At 48.2% G+C, this 17,399-nt stretch overlaps 1 protein-coding gene across 1 annotated transcript; it reads left to right on the forward strand.

The window, feature by feature from the left end:
* Window positions 1-10,119: 10,119 nt before the first annotated feature.
* Window positions 10,120-16,118, forward strand: nptx1l (neuronal pentraxin 1 like). The gene is made up of 5 exons (XM_069929962.1): window positions 10,120-10,539; window positions 11,047-11,257; window positions 12,023-12,267; window positions 13,232-13,411; window positions 14,889-16,118. Exons 1-5 carry the CDS (start codon window positions 10,243-10,245, stop codon window positions 15,108-15,110), a joined length of 1,155 nt encoding a protein of 384 aa, XP_069786063.1. The 5' UTR covers window positions 10,120-10,242; the 3' UTR covers window positions 15,111-16,118.
* The last annotated feature ends 1,281 nt before the right edge of the window (window positions 16,119-17,399 follow it).

Genomic DNA, 17,399 nt, shown 5'->3' on the forward strand with positions numbered 1-17,399 from the left:
CCGCATCAGCGAGGACAGAAACTGGTTGTCCAAAGCTCATTCTAAGATCAAATGTGGCACCAATATTGTGTTTTGTCTTGTTCATTTTTTGACTCCTGAAAGAGGATGTCAAATTCTGGGTTTGTAAAATATTTTCAACTTTGATATATCCAGGCATTCTGTGTCTGAATTCATAAATTAGAAAATATTTACAACGCACCAGAGTTTACTGAGCACTAATTAAAATAAAAAACTGCGCGTGTTGGCGATAATTAGGACATTTCCTTGTCAATGACACTTTTGGCTCTTATGAACATAAATCTTCTACACTCATTTTTCTGGCTAAGTTGGGTCTGCTGATATTGGGAGGTTCTTGTAGTTTCTGTTCAATCGGTTATTTCAATAGGATACTGTTGTCTAAGTAACTTAATTTTGCTTTTAGTGGAATCAGATGTCTATTGTGTGACAAATGGCCTTCTCCATCTCACATTCATTGGTTGAACCATTGTAGTAAATTGTTTGCAAACCAAAAGGGCAAATAAATGTGAGCTCCATTGGAATCCATGACTGACCTGGGTGGAAGTCCTCTTACCAGTGTGTGATCTTTGTGTGCATTGAGGTTTGAGTGCATTGGCTTAGCCTTGCATTTTCAGAGACCCTGTTTGTTATTCAGATCTCATACTGCTGCTTAGAGAGATGGAGAAAAAAAGCTTTTGCTGATGTATTGTTCAACATTCCTCCTCCAAAAGTAATTTACTGTTTGAAGTGCCTTGAGATGTTTTGATTATGCAATAAGCGGCAATACGAAAAATACTTAAATATAAAATAAAAAGCCTAGAGGCATGGGGAATGCAAAGGTACATACAAGCACACCCCAGATAGTCTTCCATGTATGAATTATCTGGACATTTTATAAACTATAATTTGTCTTAAAAAAAATATTTCAATCCACATTATTGTGGCGTAAGGAAATATAATGCCATCGTGATATTTTCTATCATCTGTAATCACTGATCATCGATTATGGTTTTTAGACTGCAGGCATGTGTCGGCACAATCCAGGAATTTTGCGGCTCCACTGGAAGTCTAAAAAGGAATGTGCAGAAATTTTGAGTCAATTCCTGTCCCACAATTTATCCTGCAGGACCCCTGCAACTTTTTGGAGGAAGTCTGCAGTGTAAATCGTACCGGAAAAATTCGTCGACGGTCATCCACTCTACCGCACATCCAACCATCGGGATTGTTGCACTCAGGTACTTGCAGTATAAAAAGGCACTCAGTGTGGACGACCACACGGGCAGTAATTATGCTAGTTTTTTCCTACGATTTTCATGACTTTGCAGTCTAAAAACCATAAATGATCAGTGAGGTCACTGATAATCTTTGTCAATAGAATCCAGCAGATATATTGACGACAATGCCTCCCATTCTCCATTCTGTTCTGTCAGTTTCTGTAGTAGTTTACCTGATGATGACTGTCATTGACAGGCCTCCCAGTGGCATCCACTGCATTTCTGATCCTTGTATTCTTGTCTCTCCTCCACCACCCGCAGGTGCCCTCACCTTCATCAACCAACTTCTACATTCATTTTATCATCCTCTGCAAATTCCATCCACTTTCATTTAAGTGCATGTGTCAAGCTCATCCTCCCTTCCATTTCATGGGCTGTGGACTAGGTACAGGTCAGTGGGGCTAGGCAGAATAATAGTTTAACACAGTCTAGAAGGGCCAAAAGGCCTGTTTTTTTTTGTTCTATGGTTGCACAGTTCAGTGAACCCACTGATTCACTGCTCCATCTCCACCACCACAGGAACTGCATCGCCTGCTCACCATCCAAGGGGAAGTAGTAATTCATTTGCTCTTCTTCTGATTTAGAGTATTGCATTTGATCATGATGTGGTCTCTCCTACGATGGTATGTATATAAACACAGATTTACATATGATCAAAAGAAATCGGAACAGGAATAGGCCATCTGGCCCATTGATCATCTGTCTTTTCAGTCTGGAAAGATGGCCCATCTACGGCCTAGTATAGGTCCTTCAGCCCTTGATGTTGTGCCAACTTATACTGTATATTCTACCAAAAGAAGTACTAAAGCTTTCCTGCCTCATAACCCTCTATTATTCTTTCATCCATGTTTCAGCTTCCACCACCATGAATGGTGGGAGGAAATCAGAGCCCATGAGGAAACCCACACAGATATGGGGAGAACATACAAACTCCTTACTGACAGCATGGGATTCGAACACCAGTCCCGATCGCTGGCACTGTAAAGGTGTTGCACTAACCGTAATCCCAAATGTTCACTATTCTTGCCCTGCGAAAATGCATTGGCTTCCATCGCCCTTATCAATGCCTCTCAGCAACTTGTTTAAGTCTCCTATCATCCTTCTTCGCTCTGAAGGGAAAAGTCTGCTAACCTTGCCTCATGAGAATTTATTTTCCATTCCAGAAAACATCCTGGTGAACCTTCTTTGCACCCTCTCCATAGCTTCCATGTCCTTCCTATAATGAGGTGACCAGAACGAACACAAAAAGTCAGAGATTCCACCCCACTCTGACCTCTCTATCTTCCCACACTATTCCTAGGAAAAATGGTGTAAGCTCCAGGGACAACTTCCTATCTTCCAACCATGCCTGTTCTAGCCTTCAGAACTAATGTTGGTTTCAACAACTTAGCTTTTTAAAAAAAACTTTAATTAGAATGAAGCCAGTACACCACCCCACCCCCTCGCTATGTAATGGTGTGTAACGATTTACAACTCTCTCATTAGCTATCTTTGACTTGATTATGTCGTTTTTGCAATCAGTTTCGGCTGTGTGGTTTTATGACCAGGTGTGTGATCCTTTGATAAGGCACACATACATGTCGCAGGAAGACGACATTTTCCACATCAGATATTTTTGCATCATTCCTGTCTGCGTTCGAATTACAGGGCCAAGTCAGAAATGGGTGGAATCCCAGTTTAAATGCCCAATTTCTACGTCAACTCTACAGGCAAACCCTTCTTCATCCCCGACTGTCACCAAGACCCTGAAAGTTTTAACCTGGCTCTCAACAAAGGTCCAATTCCATCCGCAACCAAAGCCTTAAAAAAAGTTATTTCTCATTGATCCTCTGACATCAACCGAAAGAAAAGAAATTCATCGCTTAGTAACAAGAGAATACCTTCGGGATCCAAAGCGAGAGTTTGATTTCAGCAAATAAATAGACTTTAACGATCCTCGTTCAGAATTGATGAAGTCTTAGCTTTAATTGGAAAGTTTGTTGGTAAGAGAGGGGGAGGGGTTGAACACTTCCAATATTAATAGAAGTGCCATGAATCATCACTCATTAAATATATATATCCTGATAAATTTAGTTCAGTGAAGCATAAAAAAACTCGCAGAATGGAATAATATTATTGTCACTGTACACATAGATTTGGAAAGATCCGTTCAGGGTGTGAAATTGTAAATTTAGACACTGTTCATCGGAATTGGGCAAGGCAGAGGAGAAGATGCTAGTGAGTTACAGACTTCTCCGAATGGCAGCGTTGCTGCAGACCACAACGACGTGATTGAGCGCGAAGCCAAGCAGATACTCAGCCCGACCTCCCCCTTCCACACCTGGACCCTTCAATAAAACGCGGGGGTGGGATCAATGACCACGAGTAATGAGAGTAGATGCGAAGACTGAGGCTGGGCGCTGCTTGGCAGAACCATTGGCGTTCTTTCTCGCCAGGTACGAATACTCACTAAATAAACCTCCCGTATCATAAAGCAAATCATCACGGAGGCCAAATTAATCACTTTATCGTGGGTGAAGAAACCCGCCTCCCGGGGAACATGAGAATGAACCTAGAAACATTTTTGAAACGTTTAAAGACTCGAATTTGCATTTCCTCTGTGCTCCTGGACGCTGAAAGATTAGATTATAATTCTCCTCGAACAGCAATGTTATAGCGGATACATCTTCTTTAGAAATATTGACTGGGTGATAAATCCTGGCCGAGGTGCTGACGATCATTCTGTTGGCATCTCTTGGTTCCCAAGTACAATTGCCGCCTATTCGGTCGGGGTTCGGCCACTCTCTCTTTAAATGGAGCCCCAGACGCCCCAAGGTTAAAGGCCAAGAAACGACAGCTGCCCCCTGACCAGCTTGAGATGCTGTTGGATCAACCTTGGACTTTTGCTCCAAAACAGCCCTCTGGACCTCGAGAGAAAGGGTCCCGAATAGAAACATTGGGTGGCACGGATTGGTGAACCGAAACGACCTGTTTACCGTGCTGCAGGTCTAAATGTAATTTTTTTTAAAATTGACTGTCCATTTCTCTCATGGCTGAGTGAGTCCTTCCAGTTTCTCTTTGCTCATTTACCCTTCTGTCCGCTGAATCCAAGCATTTGAGAAAGAGCCCTCCACTGTTTTCACAGCTCCCTCTCTGTGGTGGTACACTACCCGCCGACTGCAGGGGGAAACCCCTGTACCTGGCCGGCTGTCAATCAGTCGGCCTGAAGAGATCAAGAGAGTCAATCACCCGGTACACCCAATAAGCCTGTACCGGCCTCCCGAGGCCTCACTCAGAATTGCTGCAGCCATAGCCAGCCTGGCTCTGTGGAAGTCTTTGTGGATTAAAGCCTGTTGTACAGTCGTCTTTACCTTGTGTATGTCTGATTCTGGTTAACAGCACACCACAATTTAATCCACAAAATTTTCCTACGCTGCCATGGAAAAGCTCCTGAGTGCAGGGAGCCTCAAAGTTGACCTACGCCACAGGAAAGCCCAGACTCGCTTTTGAGATCTGGCAGCATGCGGTCGAGGCACCATCGAGGCACACGCATCCTGGACTCAGATCGGACGAGGCTGGTCCTATTCTGGTCAAACCTGGGTCCCCACGCCTTCCAGGCAACCAAAGGCTGCTCCATGTACAAGAGCTCAATAGACATGCTTGAGAACTTGTACAAGCCACCCATGAATGAGGTCTGTGCAAGGTACCTCCTCAACACCCATGCCCAGCAACCCAGGGAGACGGCTGAGTCTTACCTGGGACACCTGCGAGAGTTGGCCCGACCATGTCTGGCTGAACCCGGGGTAGGCCCAGAGGAGGTTGAGAGGCTACGCTCGAGGGCCATCCAGCCGAAGCTGCTGGAAGATAGTATCTACGCCCTGACCAAGACAGTGGAAGTGGTCCGAACCCTGGAAGCTGCAGCCCTGCACATCGAAGCCTTCGATTCCAGGTGCCCCCAGGCTCCCTCATGGCCCTCTCGCACTGCAGCTGCAGCCCCAGGCTGAGCTGGGGAGGAGAACATTGTTGCGGCAGGTGCCTGGCGCCCCTGTAAGTACTGTGGGTCCTGGTGTGGGTCAGACCAACGATCGCGCCCAGCTAGGGCAACTGTTCCCGATGCGGCAAGAGAGGCCACTTTGCTAAAGTGTGCCTCTCAAAACCAGCCGGCAGCTCAGCAGCCCTCTATGACCTCCCCACCTTCCCCGTGGACCCCTCCACGTGCGCGTGCCGAGCCATGCCATTGTCCCTGCTACAACTTCTGCCTTCCCCAACTCAGACGGTGCAGCATCCGGCTCCACCAGCGACAATCACAGCGTGTGCCCCAAGCATCTGGACCAGACCCCGCCCTCGCGGCTTGCCGAGAACTACAGAGATGTCACTTCCAGCTCACAGCGTGATGTCACTTCTGGCAGATGTAATGACGTCACTGCCGCCAGCGCAAGAAACACGACTGGGGAAGGCCAGACACGCAGTGGGCCCCCACGTGCCGCTGCCAGCTTGGGCCAGGCAGCAGCCTACACGGAGGGCCCCTGATGATGAGGAGAACAACGTGGTCAACACAGGCGATGACCAGGCCACCCTACCGACGCTCCCCATGCCTCCGGATGCCATCAGCTGCTGCATGCCGCACCCCACGAATGACATCAACGTGGTCAACACAGGCGATGACCAGGCCGCCCTACCTACGCTCCCCACGCTGCCGTACACCATCAGCTGCTGCACGCCGCAACCCACGACTGATGTAGACATGGTGAACACGGGCGATGACCAGGCCGCCCTACCGATGCTCCCCACACCTTCAGATGCCATAAATCACTGCACACAACCGGACAGCAATGACTCCGACCCTGAGACAGTCCTGGCTGCCACCACACTGACCAGGCACATCCCTCACGACCTCAGATGCTCTATGATAGTCGTGCAAGTCAACGTGCAGGTAACAAAATGCCGGTTCGACAGTGGCAACACCTAGAGCTTCATTCATCCGAGCGTGGCCCACTCCCTGAGATTAAAAGTCCACAAACCATCTGCTCGATCGCCCTCACCGCCAAGGATAAGACTGTTGGTACCCTCGGGTGCTGCTCGGCCAATATAACTGTGGGAGGGGAGACTTACACGGCATTCAGGCTCTTGGTCATGCCCAAACTCTGCACCCTAGTCCTCCTGGGCCTAGATTTCCAGTGCCACCTGCAGAGTGTCACCCTTGCCTTCGGCCTCCACTCACGTTACACAGTACGGAAACCTATCAGCCCTGGCCAACCTGCAGCCTCTCCACACTACGCATCACCCCACCGGCGCTCTTCCCACATCTTATGCTAGGCTGCAAGCTGATCGCCGTCAGAAGTAGGCGCTATTGCGCCATAGACAGAGACTTCAAGGAGGTGGTGTGGCGACTCCTGGTGGAAGGTGTCATAGAGCCCAGTAACTGCCCTTGGAGAGCCCAAGTCCTGGTGGTCAAAGGGGGAAGTAAGCCGAGAATGGTCATCGATTACAGCCAGACCATTAACCGGTACACCCAATTGGACACCTACCCCCTGTCTAGGATCGCCGACGTGGTCAATGAGGTAGCCCGCTACTGGGTTTTCTCCACGATTGACCTGAAGGTGGCGTATCACCAAATCCCCAACCATCCAAAGGACAAGCCCTACACCGCCTTTGAGGCAGACGGGCGCCTATACCAGTTCCGCAGAGTTCCCTTTGGGGTCACGATCCGTCTTCCAGCAGGAGATGGATCGCATGGTAGTCCGGCACAAGCTAAAGGTTCCTGTATCTGGATAACTTCACTATCTGCGGCCGTGACCAGCAGGACCACAATGCTAACCTGGATAAATTCCTCCAGACGGCCGGGAACTGAACCTCACTTATAACAAGGAGAAGTGTGTATTTAGCACCACCTGCCTCACCATCCTGGGGTGTCCTGGCCTCGCCATCCTGGCCCATTGGATCGTCAGCCCAGATCCAGAAAGGATGCACCCATTAATGGAGCTACCTCTCCCCCACCCCCCCCAAGCTAAAGGCCCTCTGCCTATTCTCCAATTACTCCCAGTGGGCCCCTTGCTTCTTGAACAAGGTCTGCCCACTGGCCCAGTCTACAACTTTTCCCTTCCCATCCGAGGTGCAGGGAGCCACGATTCAGGCCGTGGATGAGGACTCCCCCTTCCAGGTGGAGAGCGATGCCTCTGATTTAACCCTCGCCGCTTCCCTCAACCAAGGGGGGCGCCCCGTCGCTTTCTTCTCTAGGACCCTCCACAGCTCCGAGCTAGGGCATTCTACCATTGAAAAGGAGGCCCAGGCGATTGTGGAAGCAGTCCGCCACTGGCACTAATTCACCCTCCTCATGGACCAGCGGGCTGCAGCGTTCACGTTTATCACTGCCCACAAGAGCAAGGTCAAGAATGACAAGATCCTGCGCTGGAGAGTCGAGCTGGCGACCTACAGCTACAACATCCAGTACCGCCTCGGGAGGTTTAATAACTCCACTGAGTCATTATGCACGATAACAGGCTGCAGGCAGTGCATGAGTCCCTCTGCCATCCAGGTGTCACCAGGTTGTACCACTTCATTAAGTCCTGGAACCTGCCGTACACCATCACGGACATCAGGGATATGACCGAGGCCTGTCGAGTCTGTGCGGAGTCTAAACCTGTTTCTTCCGCCTGTCCCAGGCCCATGTCGTAAAGACCATTCGGCCCTTCAAGTCTCTCGGCATGGACTTCCAAGGGCCCCTGCCGTCCATGATCTGAAACATCTACTTCCTCATGGTAGTGAACGAGTACTCATGCTTCCCTTTCGCTATCCCTTGCCCGGACACCTCTACGGCCACTGTCATCAAGGCTCTGGGGCAGATCTTCACCATGTTTGGGTACCCCGCTCTCATCCACAGCGACTGGGGGTCTAGTTTCTTGACTGATGAGGTGCGCCATTACCTGACTAGCCACACGAGTTATAACCTGAGAGGCAATGGGCAAGTGGAATGCAAAAGTGGGGTGATCTGGAAGACAGTCCTCCTGGCTCTCAAGTCGAAAGGGTGGGCCGTTAAGTACTGGCAGAACATCCTGCCCGAGGCGCTGCATGCAATTTGGTCGCTGCTATGTATGGCTACCAACAAGACCACTCATGAACGTCTGTTCACATTCCCCAGGTAGTCGGCAACTGGAATGTCCCTCTTAGCATGGCTCACATCCCCAGGACAAGTGCTCCTGCGTAAACATGTGCGGACACACAAGGCTGAAGCCCTGGTCGAGCAGGTCTTCCTCCTACACGCGAACCACATCTACGCTGATGTTAGGTTTGGCGGTGGCAGGGAGGACACAGTCTCAACCAGAGACCTGGCACCAGTAGGCACACCACTCCACGGCATCCTTCAGCCCAGGATGATGCTGACTGGGCATACATCCCCATCCCCAGGCAGCTATGGGGCACACAGGACCTTCTTGACCACCAGGGGCCCGTTTCATCCCTGGGGGACGAACCTGCCCCCCCCATCCATCCAATACGACTTGACCCTGGCCCCCTTTGCCACCCCTCCGTAAGGCACCACACCAGTCACACAGACCGGAGGCCTCACTCAGAGTTGCTGCAGCCACAGCCAGCCTGGCTCTGTGGAAGTCTTTGTGGATTAAAGCCTGTTGTATAGTCTTTCCCTCGTATAGGTCTGATTCTGGCTCACAGTGCACCACACCCTGTGGTTCTGTTTCAGTCAAACCCCGACCCTGTTCTTGCGACCTCGAATCAAACAGAGTCTGTAGCCACACCTCGACCACTGGAATAGTGAAGTATCATCTACGTTCAGCTTTAGTCCGAGCTGAGACGGATAGAATTGCCCAAAGCGAAGTGTGCGAGGGTGAAGGGGAAGGGGTTGGAATCGATGTCCACTTATGAACTAGATCGTTACGGAGGTGGGCGACTCGGCAGTTAAAAGTGATCCCGGAAATAACCACAGTGGGTCCAGCCTCAGAAACACGCATGAATCGAGCCGGCGGGGACGAATCTCCACTCAAAGCACCACCGTTCAATAACGCTAGAAGTTTTCAAGGACGAAAATCCAACGGGGGCCAAAAATACATGGCTTTTACCGCCAAATATTTCAGCTGCCATTAAATGGACCATCTTATAAATGGAAAGACCCGTCTCTCTCTCTCTCTCTCTCTCCTACCCACTTAGAATGCACAATTCAATCAGCCAAACTCTGGGTGACTGATATTCCCAGACATTTTAACACAAAACTCGCAGCTTTCCTGCTTTTACTCCTTAAAAAAGGTGGATTTTTGCCAAATCAGTCTTCATTAAATCTAGTGTTCTATCTCGTGTCTTATTTACTCTCCCCAGCATGTCCATCAGATCTAATGAACGCAATATATTTAAGGAAAATGAGGATTGGGTGGGTGGGAAGGGAGAGCGATATCGGATCCGGTTTCTGAGGACGGCTTTAGTTGTAACAACTTCCACACATTCACAGTGAGAACAGTTTGAAAGCAGACGATGTGTTTTTCAAACGGTTTCACCTCAACTGTCCCCGTTGTTGCAAAAACGAATACTGTCCGCTGATATTAATGCACAGGGTTAAAACCCCGCATCGACTCCTTTTAAAGAACACTAAAAACTTGCTGGTCCAACGTCAGATTCACAAATAATTGATATTTCCAGCCACAAAGTACATTTTTAACTTAGTTCGGAGGATGTGCACATCTCCGGTCTTCGTGGGGACCCAAGTGAGGGCGATGTTCAAGATTGGTGGGGTTGACGTGGTCGCCAGACAAGAAACGGAGCATTTAAACTGGGATTCCACCCATTTCTGACGTGGTCCCGTGTGGCGCTCCTCCTGCTGTATAAAGCGTGCCCGAGCCTTGTGCACGGCGTCAGTGTTCGGTGAACAGCTCCTTGGTGCTGAAGTCGCTTTGCGGGAACTCGCGGGCTCAGGCAACATTTCACCCCTCGAATCCACCTCCCAACCCCTCCCACCCATCACCCCCTCCACCTCGACTCTCCTCGAAAGATGTCCCGCGGAACCGTCGGCAGATATTTCATCCTCTCTTTCCTCGTGGCCAAAGCAGCGGCCCAAGAATTCGCCCAGACGCGTTTCATCTGCACCTCCATCCCTCTGGAGATGGAGCCGATGTGCTCGGCTCCGATGCAGAACAGCGGCCCGGTGGAGGACATCAAGGGGACTATACTCCAGCTCCGAGAGACCATCCTGCAACAGAAAGAGACGATCATGAACCAGAAAGAGACCATCAGGGAACTCACAGCCAAACTGAGCAGATGCGAGAGTCAAAGTACCTCAGGCTCTTCGGTGAGTGAAATGAAATCCGGGCAGGGCTCGGCGAGGGCGCTAGAAATTCCGCGGCAGGTCTCTCTCTAGATCAAGTGGACACTCCAAATCAATTTGGACAAACTTTAAAAACAGTCAAAGCACGCCTGGCGAATTTTGAGGTAAATATGTACAATTAGAAAATGAGAAGTCTCAAACCAAATGAGAAAGTAATTGTTAATTGCATTACCTAGGACAGTAAGTTAGTCCCACTGTATATAGGTGATAGATTTAAAGAGTGGCTGAATCAAAACATTGATTAAGAATTATATTTAAATCCGATTATATTAAACGTGCCCCTTTAAACAACACGAAATAATCGGCTGATTGGGAAAGATAGAGGTAGGTGTGCTGTGCACTGGACCTGGGACAGTGTGAGTTAACGGGTCAGAACAATGTCCATAATGCGGTGTTTACTTCGAGCCTCCTTTCAGCCGATAATCCGCTTCTGACACCCTTTTTTCTCTTGCATTCGCCCCTCGAGCACAGCAGTACAACCGTGCCAACACCACCGCTCAGACAAATACCTTGAAAGATCTGCTGCAGAACAAAATAGACGACTTGGAAAGGCACGTCCTCTCCCGGGTGAACAGTTTGGAAGAGACCAAAAACCTGGTGAGGAACGACACGACGGAGAACAGAGGAAAGATTGAAAACGCGCTCAATTCCCTTCACCAGAGGATCAGTGACTTGGAAAAAGGTGCGCACCCGATCCGAACAGTCTGAACTCAAACTCCCCGAGCAGTCTGTCCCCCAATGAAGTTGCATCCCGCAAGGAGCAGGAGGCAGCTCTCTTTAATTGTTAATGTTACTCGCTGTAAATGCCACAGATCCCTTATTTAACGCGCCTTAACACGGGATAGAACATTTTAAAATATTGGTTGTTTGCTGATCGGATGGAATGAATGCTGTTGTATAGAGAGAACAGGTAAAATGTTATAATGATGGTGAATAAGTGAGGTGTCCGTAAACGCTGTAATAACGCCATATTCCTGGTTGCTGGAAAACGGGAGATTGAATAAGCGGTGAGAACGGAAACTCAGCGAAACCCCTTCCCAGATAACAGGGAAGGCAGCGGCTCTGTTGAGCGAGCAGACCGCAGCCAGGTGCCTCGCGTCCGAACATTACAACAGCATGTGCCGGCAACTGCGAGCTTCCCTGAAACTTCTTCCGGATGGCCGAGTGCGGAGACCACCCCCCGCACCACCTCCCCCCCCCCCCCCCCCACCTCCCCGGGCCGGCGTTGCTGCAATATGGATTGCGCAGCGGTCTCCCACTATAATGGAATCACTGAGATCCCAGGGCGCCTCTCACATGATTCGGATTATGCTGCGGGATGCGCTGATGGGAATTAATCCGGAAAGGCAGTTATATAAGAAATGATCCAGTGTTAGTACATCGCTGCAGGTTTGGATTCAGCCACACACGATGTACCGAATAATGTTTATCATGTATTACTTTGTAGGACAAAAAAATTCCAGGCCGACGGACAAATTCCAGATTACCTTTCCCCTGAGGACAAACTACATGTACGCCAAAGTGAAAAAGAGCCTGCCCGAGATGTATGCGATGACCGTCTGCATGTGGCTCAAATCAAACGCCTCTCCCGGCGTCGGGACTCCGTTCTCCTATGCCGTCCCGGGGCAAGCCAACGAGCTGGTCCTCATCGAGTGGGGGAACAATCCAATGGAGATCCTAATCAACGACAAGGTAGAGGAGCGGCGAGTAGTCAAGCGCAGAAACAGGTCCTTCGGCCCACCCTATCTGTGCTGGCTTCTCTGCATCAGTCCCATTTACCCACGAGCCTTAGTGAGTCCGATGTCTTCTTATTCGTAGCCGGACTTCAACATTTGAATGATTGCAATGTTCTAAAACAGTGTCACATTACACGAAATGTCCCTTTGTCTGCTCGAACGCAGACAGATTCGCCATCGGCACAAATTGCCGGAAGCGTCTCTTAGTCAGAGAAAGATAAGCAAGAGAATTCCCCACCCAGGGTCACCGAGTGTCCGTGGATTCGCCCTCAGAGTCTAGTCCAAGTTCCAGATCCGAATCACCCAGGCCATTCGGCCCACCACCTCTATCCCCACACAGTCTTATTTACCAGCACTTGGTCCTTCTCAGACAATAAATCATAGATTCTCAATCGTTTTCCCTCTCACAGACCATCGTAAGTCATCCCTTACGAACCACAGAGCACCGATGTAGATTGCTTAAGGTGATCTGTGAGTGGGGAAAAAAAAGGTTGAGAAGCACTGCAGTCCATTGTCGGAAAGAAATCCCTTGTCCCCTTCCCTCCTAATATGGAAGCAGAGAAAAAATTCCGACTCAAGTCTACACCACTAATGCAGATAACATATCTTGTAAATGGGAGTGTCCAATCCCGTCCCCAGAAAGGGGAAGTGTAAGGTACCACGATGAGGCTCAGGTGGTTCAGGGTCGGGAGTCGGACCTACAAAACAGCCACCGGGTAAGGCAGCCCCCACCCGTGGAGAAAGGGATGGGTTGCAAATCTCTCCGCGGAAGCTTCCCCCACCTGTCGAGCCTCTCCACTCTCTTCCTGTGTATTGTGGGCCCACGTTGCTCCTGTTTCATTGCCACGGTCTGACGCGTCGGGCAGCATCTGCATCGGAAGGGGCCGGTGCCACGTCAACTCAAACTGTAACATTTCTAGGTGGCGAAGCTCCCGTTCGTCATCACTGACGGGAAATGGCACCACATCTGCGTGACCTGGTCCACCAGGGACGGGATATGGGAGGCGTATCAAGATGGCATGAAGAGAGGGAACGGTGAAAACCTCGCGCCGTGGCATCCCATTAAACCGGGCGGCATCATGGTCCTGGGCCAAGAGCAGGTGGGTGAACAAAATGGGATTCCCATCCATATTGATGTATACCCCCCCCCCCCTTCCAAATGTTCAAGGTCGAAACAACCACAAAGGGCGGTTATCAACATCCAAAGCAGTGGAATAAAATCCCCCCACTCAAAAAAAAAGAAACAAATGTCTTAACAACACGAGTGTCAGGGAGCAGAGCTTCTCCACGACTCTATGTCGCGGTTCCCGATCTCCCAGTGGCGCCAACTGACTGGTTCAAACACGCCAAGCGGGAGGGATTCGCCCAGTCACCATGTGACCCGCCACAGCAAAATAAGATACAGATTTGGCCCTGCTCATTTCTCAAAGTTATCCATTTTAATGGAGCCAATTATAACGGAAATACTAGATTAACTTGAGTGTTTTATAACTCGCTCCATTTCGAAGCCACCGAAAGTCTATGTGGATAGAGATGTTTCTTTCCCCGGGCGACAAGGAGACATTCTTGTCCACTTTTCTATGGTGGAACTGTCCAGATATGTTACCTCAAACAACAATTAGAGTTGCCATTCCGGTAAACGAATAGCTTGTATATTGGGGTAGAAAAGGAGATTGTAGCGTTTTCTCCAGCTGTGGTTGGGGGTCATAACTGAGGGTTGTGCCAGATGGGATATTTTAAGACCAACCCTCAATCTGGCTGGTAGTCCGATTGCGTGGAGGTGAAAGCAATACCTTGTAGATGTTCGGAGGCCATTCTTGTCCGTCTGATAGTCGACATTTGTGCAACCGAGGAAGAGGCGTGTGGTCGACAGTAGCGAGAGATGCATCACAAGCAGGAACGTGGCGGGTTAGTCAGCATCCATGGGTAGAAGTTGCAAGCCTAAAGTGAAAAAGGGTATTAACTCCATGAAGGGGTGATAGGGTGGGAATGTGGAGCGACAGGTCGAGGGGGAGACCACGGTGGGCGGGGAGGGGCGAGAGAAAGTGAAAGAGAGAAGAAGGGAAGAAATGAGGCCCAAGACAATGGAACATCGAACATTACAGCACAGTACAGACCCTCGATATTATGCCGATCTATATACTGTATTCCTACCAAAAAAAAACCCTCGTCACCCTTTATTTCTTTCATCCATGTGTCTGTCTAAGAACCTCTTAAATGCCCTTATTATTTCCAGCCTCCACCACCACCCCGGCAAGGCTTTCCAGGCACCCACAACTATCTATGTAAAAAAAAATCTTATCCCTAATGTCTCCCTTCACTTTGTACAGATGTCCGCTGGTGCTTGCTGTTCCCGACCTGGGGAAAAGGTGCTGGCTGTCCTTATCTAGGCCTCTCAGAATCTTGTAGACCTCTGTAGATCTAGCTGAGGAGAATGGGACCGGTACGCTGAAAGCTTAGACCAACAGGCTGAGCGCAGGCGTTCAACCGAGCGGCCACCCATTCCGCGGTGGGTCTCGCCTCGCCGATGTATCCAATCCCTGAAAAGTGTTTCTATTTTTCCCTCTTTCTGATCAGGACATGTTAGGAGGCGGGTTTGACGCCACACAGGCCTTTGTGGGCGAGATGGCCCACTTCCACATGTGGGACAGGGTGCTGACTCCCGGAGAAGTCTACAGCCTGGCCAACTGCAACGCCAAGACCTTGGTGGGCAATGTCATTGCGTGGACTGAAGCCAACGTCGACATCTACGGCGGAGCCACCAAGTGGACATTTGAAGCTTGCCGCCAAATCAATTAATCAATAAAAGGACTCTCTCTTTTACGACTCAAAAATCAAATTTCTTTTTTTTCAGGAATGAAATGTAAAGGAATTTTGTGCAAAAAAAATTAAGTTCGTCAAGTATTTACAATACCTTTTCCATGACAACTGGATCATGCTTCTCAGGCGTAATATTAGAGGGAGTATCAAAATATTCTCTTCTTGGAACTTCAACTGACAGTAAACTACCGGTGTTCTTTAAGTGTGTTTACTTGATGCCAATTAGCCCGAGTGCCTTTGGCCAGGTACAAAATGCAACAAGTAGTTTCTTTTTAAAATTTCCTTTTGCATATATTAACAAAGAATTCACCATTTGAGATGATTGCGTTCTGGGCACACGTCTTGTTTAAAAATACTCCCACTCTGTATGCTTAACTTCAGAATACACTCAAAGTATTATCGAAGATATGGCGAAAGATGTACTTATTGGTAAATGGAAGGTGTAGAATAAAGTGAATGTATTTTTTCTCCCAAAGGGCACACTCCATCCGATCACACCATTTGCTTTCAGCATGGCAGCTCAGAATCTCATAGGCGTGATTATTTTAAATTCTTCCATCTGGAGCTCGCCAGAGGGAATAAAGAACAAACGTATCGTCGTGCCCTCTAGTGGCAAGTATTTTTTACAAAAAAAAATAAATTTTGCAAATGTAGGAAGATTTTTATTGAATTTGATGCCTGAAACGAGGATCTTTTTTCCCAAAAAAGTATTTAGATGATAATCTATTGTTTTTGCCAAACACTGGTTCTTTGCGAGTAAAATATTTATAAATGTAAATATTGTACACTTGGAGGAAGTTCTATATGCCACACCGAAGCCAAAGCTCTAAATAGTTCAACTCCAGATCCACATCCAGTGCTAAATCTTAGTTCTGGATAGAGTAAGATTAGAGGCCATTATGCAACCATTTCTTAAGAAAGCGCTGTTTTTATGTCATTTATGCTCTTTTTTCCCCTCTCTCATTTAATGCAAATGTGACATGTACTGTCAGTTTTATTTTTACAATAAAGAAAAAGGGAAACAAGTGACCGGAATCAACAGTAATTTTTTTTTCACCGGTGGCGTTGCACAGCACACATTTCCACGTGGCTATTGCAGGCCAGGCGGGCCCGCCTGGATGTGATAACATTGTATCGCTGCTCATGCACAATCGCCGCAGAACAGAATGGACACACGGGAAGCGGTGACACTTGCCAGCTGCTGACCCCACGTTCGGTCCAACCGTCAAGTGCTGCGTCTTCTTTAAAAGTAAACTTGGATGGAAAACAAGTTTGAAAACAGGAAAAAAAAAGAGCTGCCGTTCTCCTTGGTCGCCCATAACAGACCCCCAATACTTGTGGATTTAAGGTCAACAGTGGAAATCAGGGGGCGGGGGGGAAATGACCAGGAGCGACGGACTTCCACAAAGTAATTCAAAGCTGCCACTAATTTAAGATCCTGTCTCCCTTCTTGTAGACTCATGGATTGATTTGACTGCTTTTGCACACGCAACGCACATTATTTAAAATTCCCCTCTAATCTCTTCAGTGACTTGTAAAGAGTTTAAAAAAAAATTGTTAGGAAACCTCAAAAATAAATGCTGGTGAAACACTATGACTCCCCCTCCCCCCCCCATTTCATTTACAACCATACAGTGACAGAATAAAATAATACTGTCCCATAGAAAAGAGAAATTACCAGTAGTTCCCAGTTTTAATATTCACGCAACCTCTCTTCAGTAATAATATAATTTTATCACCCATGTTTATGAAACCCATGTATAACTTGCAAGGGGATAGTCCAATAAGAATCTTCTTCATGTGTACAAAAGTACAGTATTTTGTTATTGCAAATGGAGTTGATCAATTCTGCATTTCTTCTGGTGCGCCTTTAAGAAAAGTATTGCATCCATCAGTCAACCAGTGCTGTCTCTGACTGACATGGCATTAATCTCTGTTAAGACAATTAGCATTTCACTCATATCAAAAACAAAGTGAACAACTACTCACATTTTGAAATAAATGGAGCAATCAAACAATCTTTTTACTGTAATTAAATATTTGTAAAATATATTCCAATTTAGTGTATTGCCAACCCACATTTCAGTAATGTTCAACTGTGGGCTATAATTTGGTGGAAAATACCCACAGGAGATATTTATAGATTTGTTCTCCTTGCAAATTGATCTTGTTGCTATCTTGGGGTGGTGCTCATGCTTGTTAACACCATCCCATAGACCACAACATCTGGCCGCTCACCCTCTCACTTCAGAATGAAGAGGACTCAAT

The sequence above is a fragment of the Narcine bancroftii genome, chromosome 3 (assembly GCF_036971445.1).
Source record: "Narcine bancroftii isolate sNarBan1 chromosome 3, sNarBan1.hap1, whole genome shotgun sequence".
Classification (NCBI taxonomy): Eukaryota; Metazoa; Chordata; class Chondrichthyes; order Torpediniformes; family Narcinidae; genus Narcine; species Narcine bancroftii.

What these genes read in the sequence shown, in the direction of transcription:
- nptx1l (XM_069929962.1), top strand. Translation starts at nt 10,243, where the DNA reads ATGTCCCGCGGAACCGTCGGCAGATATTTCATCCTCTCTTTCCTCGTG. An exon ending in AAAGTACCTCAGGCTCTTCG is followed by an intron (nt 10,540 to 11,046) that starts GTGAGTGAAATG and finishes CCTCGAGCACAG; the next exon opens with CAGTACAACCGTGCCAACAC. An exon ending in GATCAGTGACTTGGAAAAAG is followed by an intron (nt 11,258 to 12,022) that starts GTGCGCACCCGA and finishes ATTACTTTGTAG; the next exon opens with GACAAAAAAATTCCAGGCCG.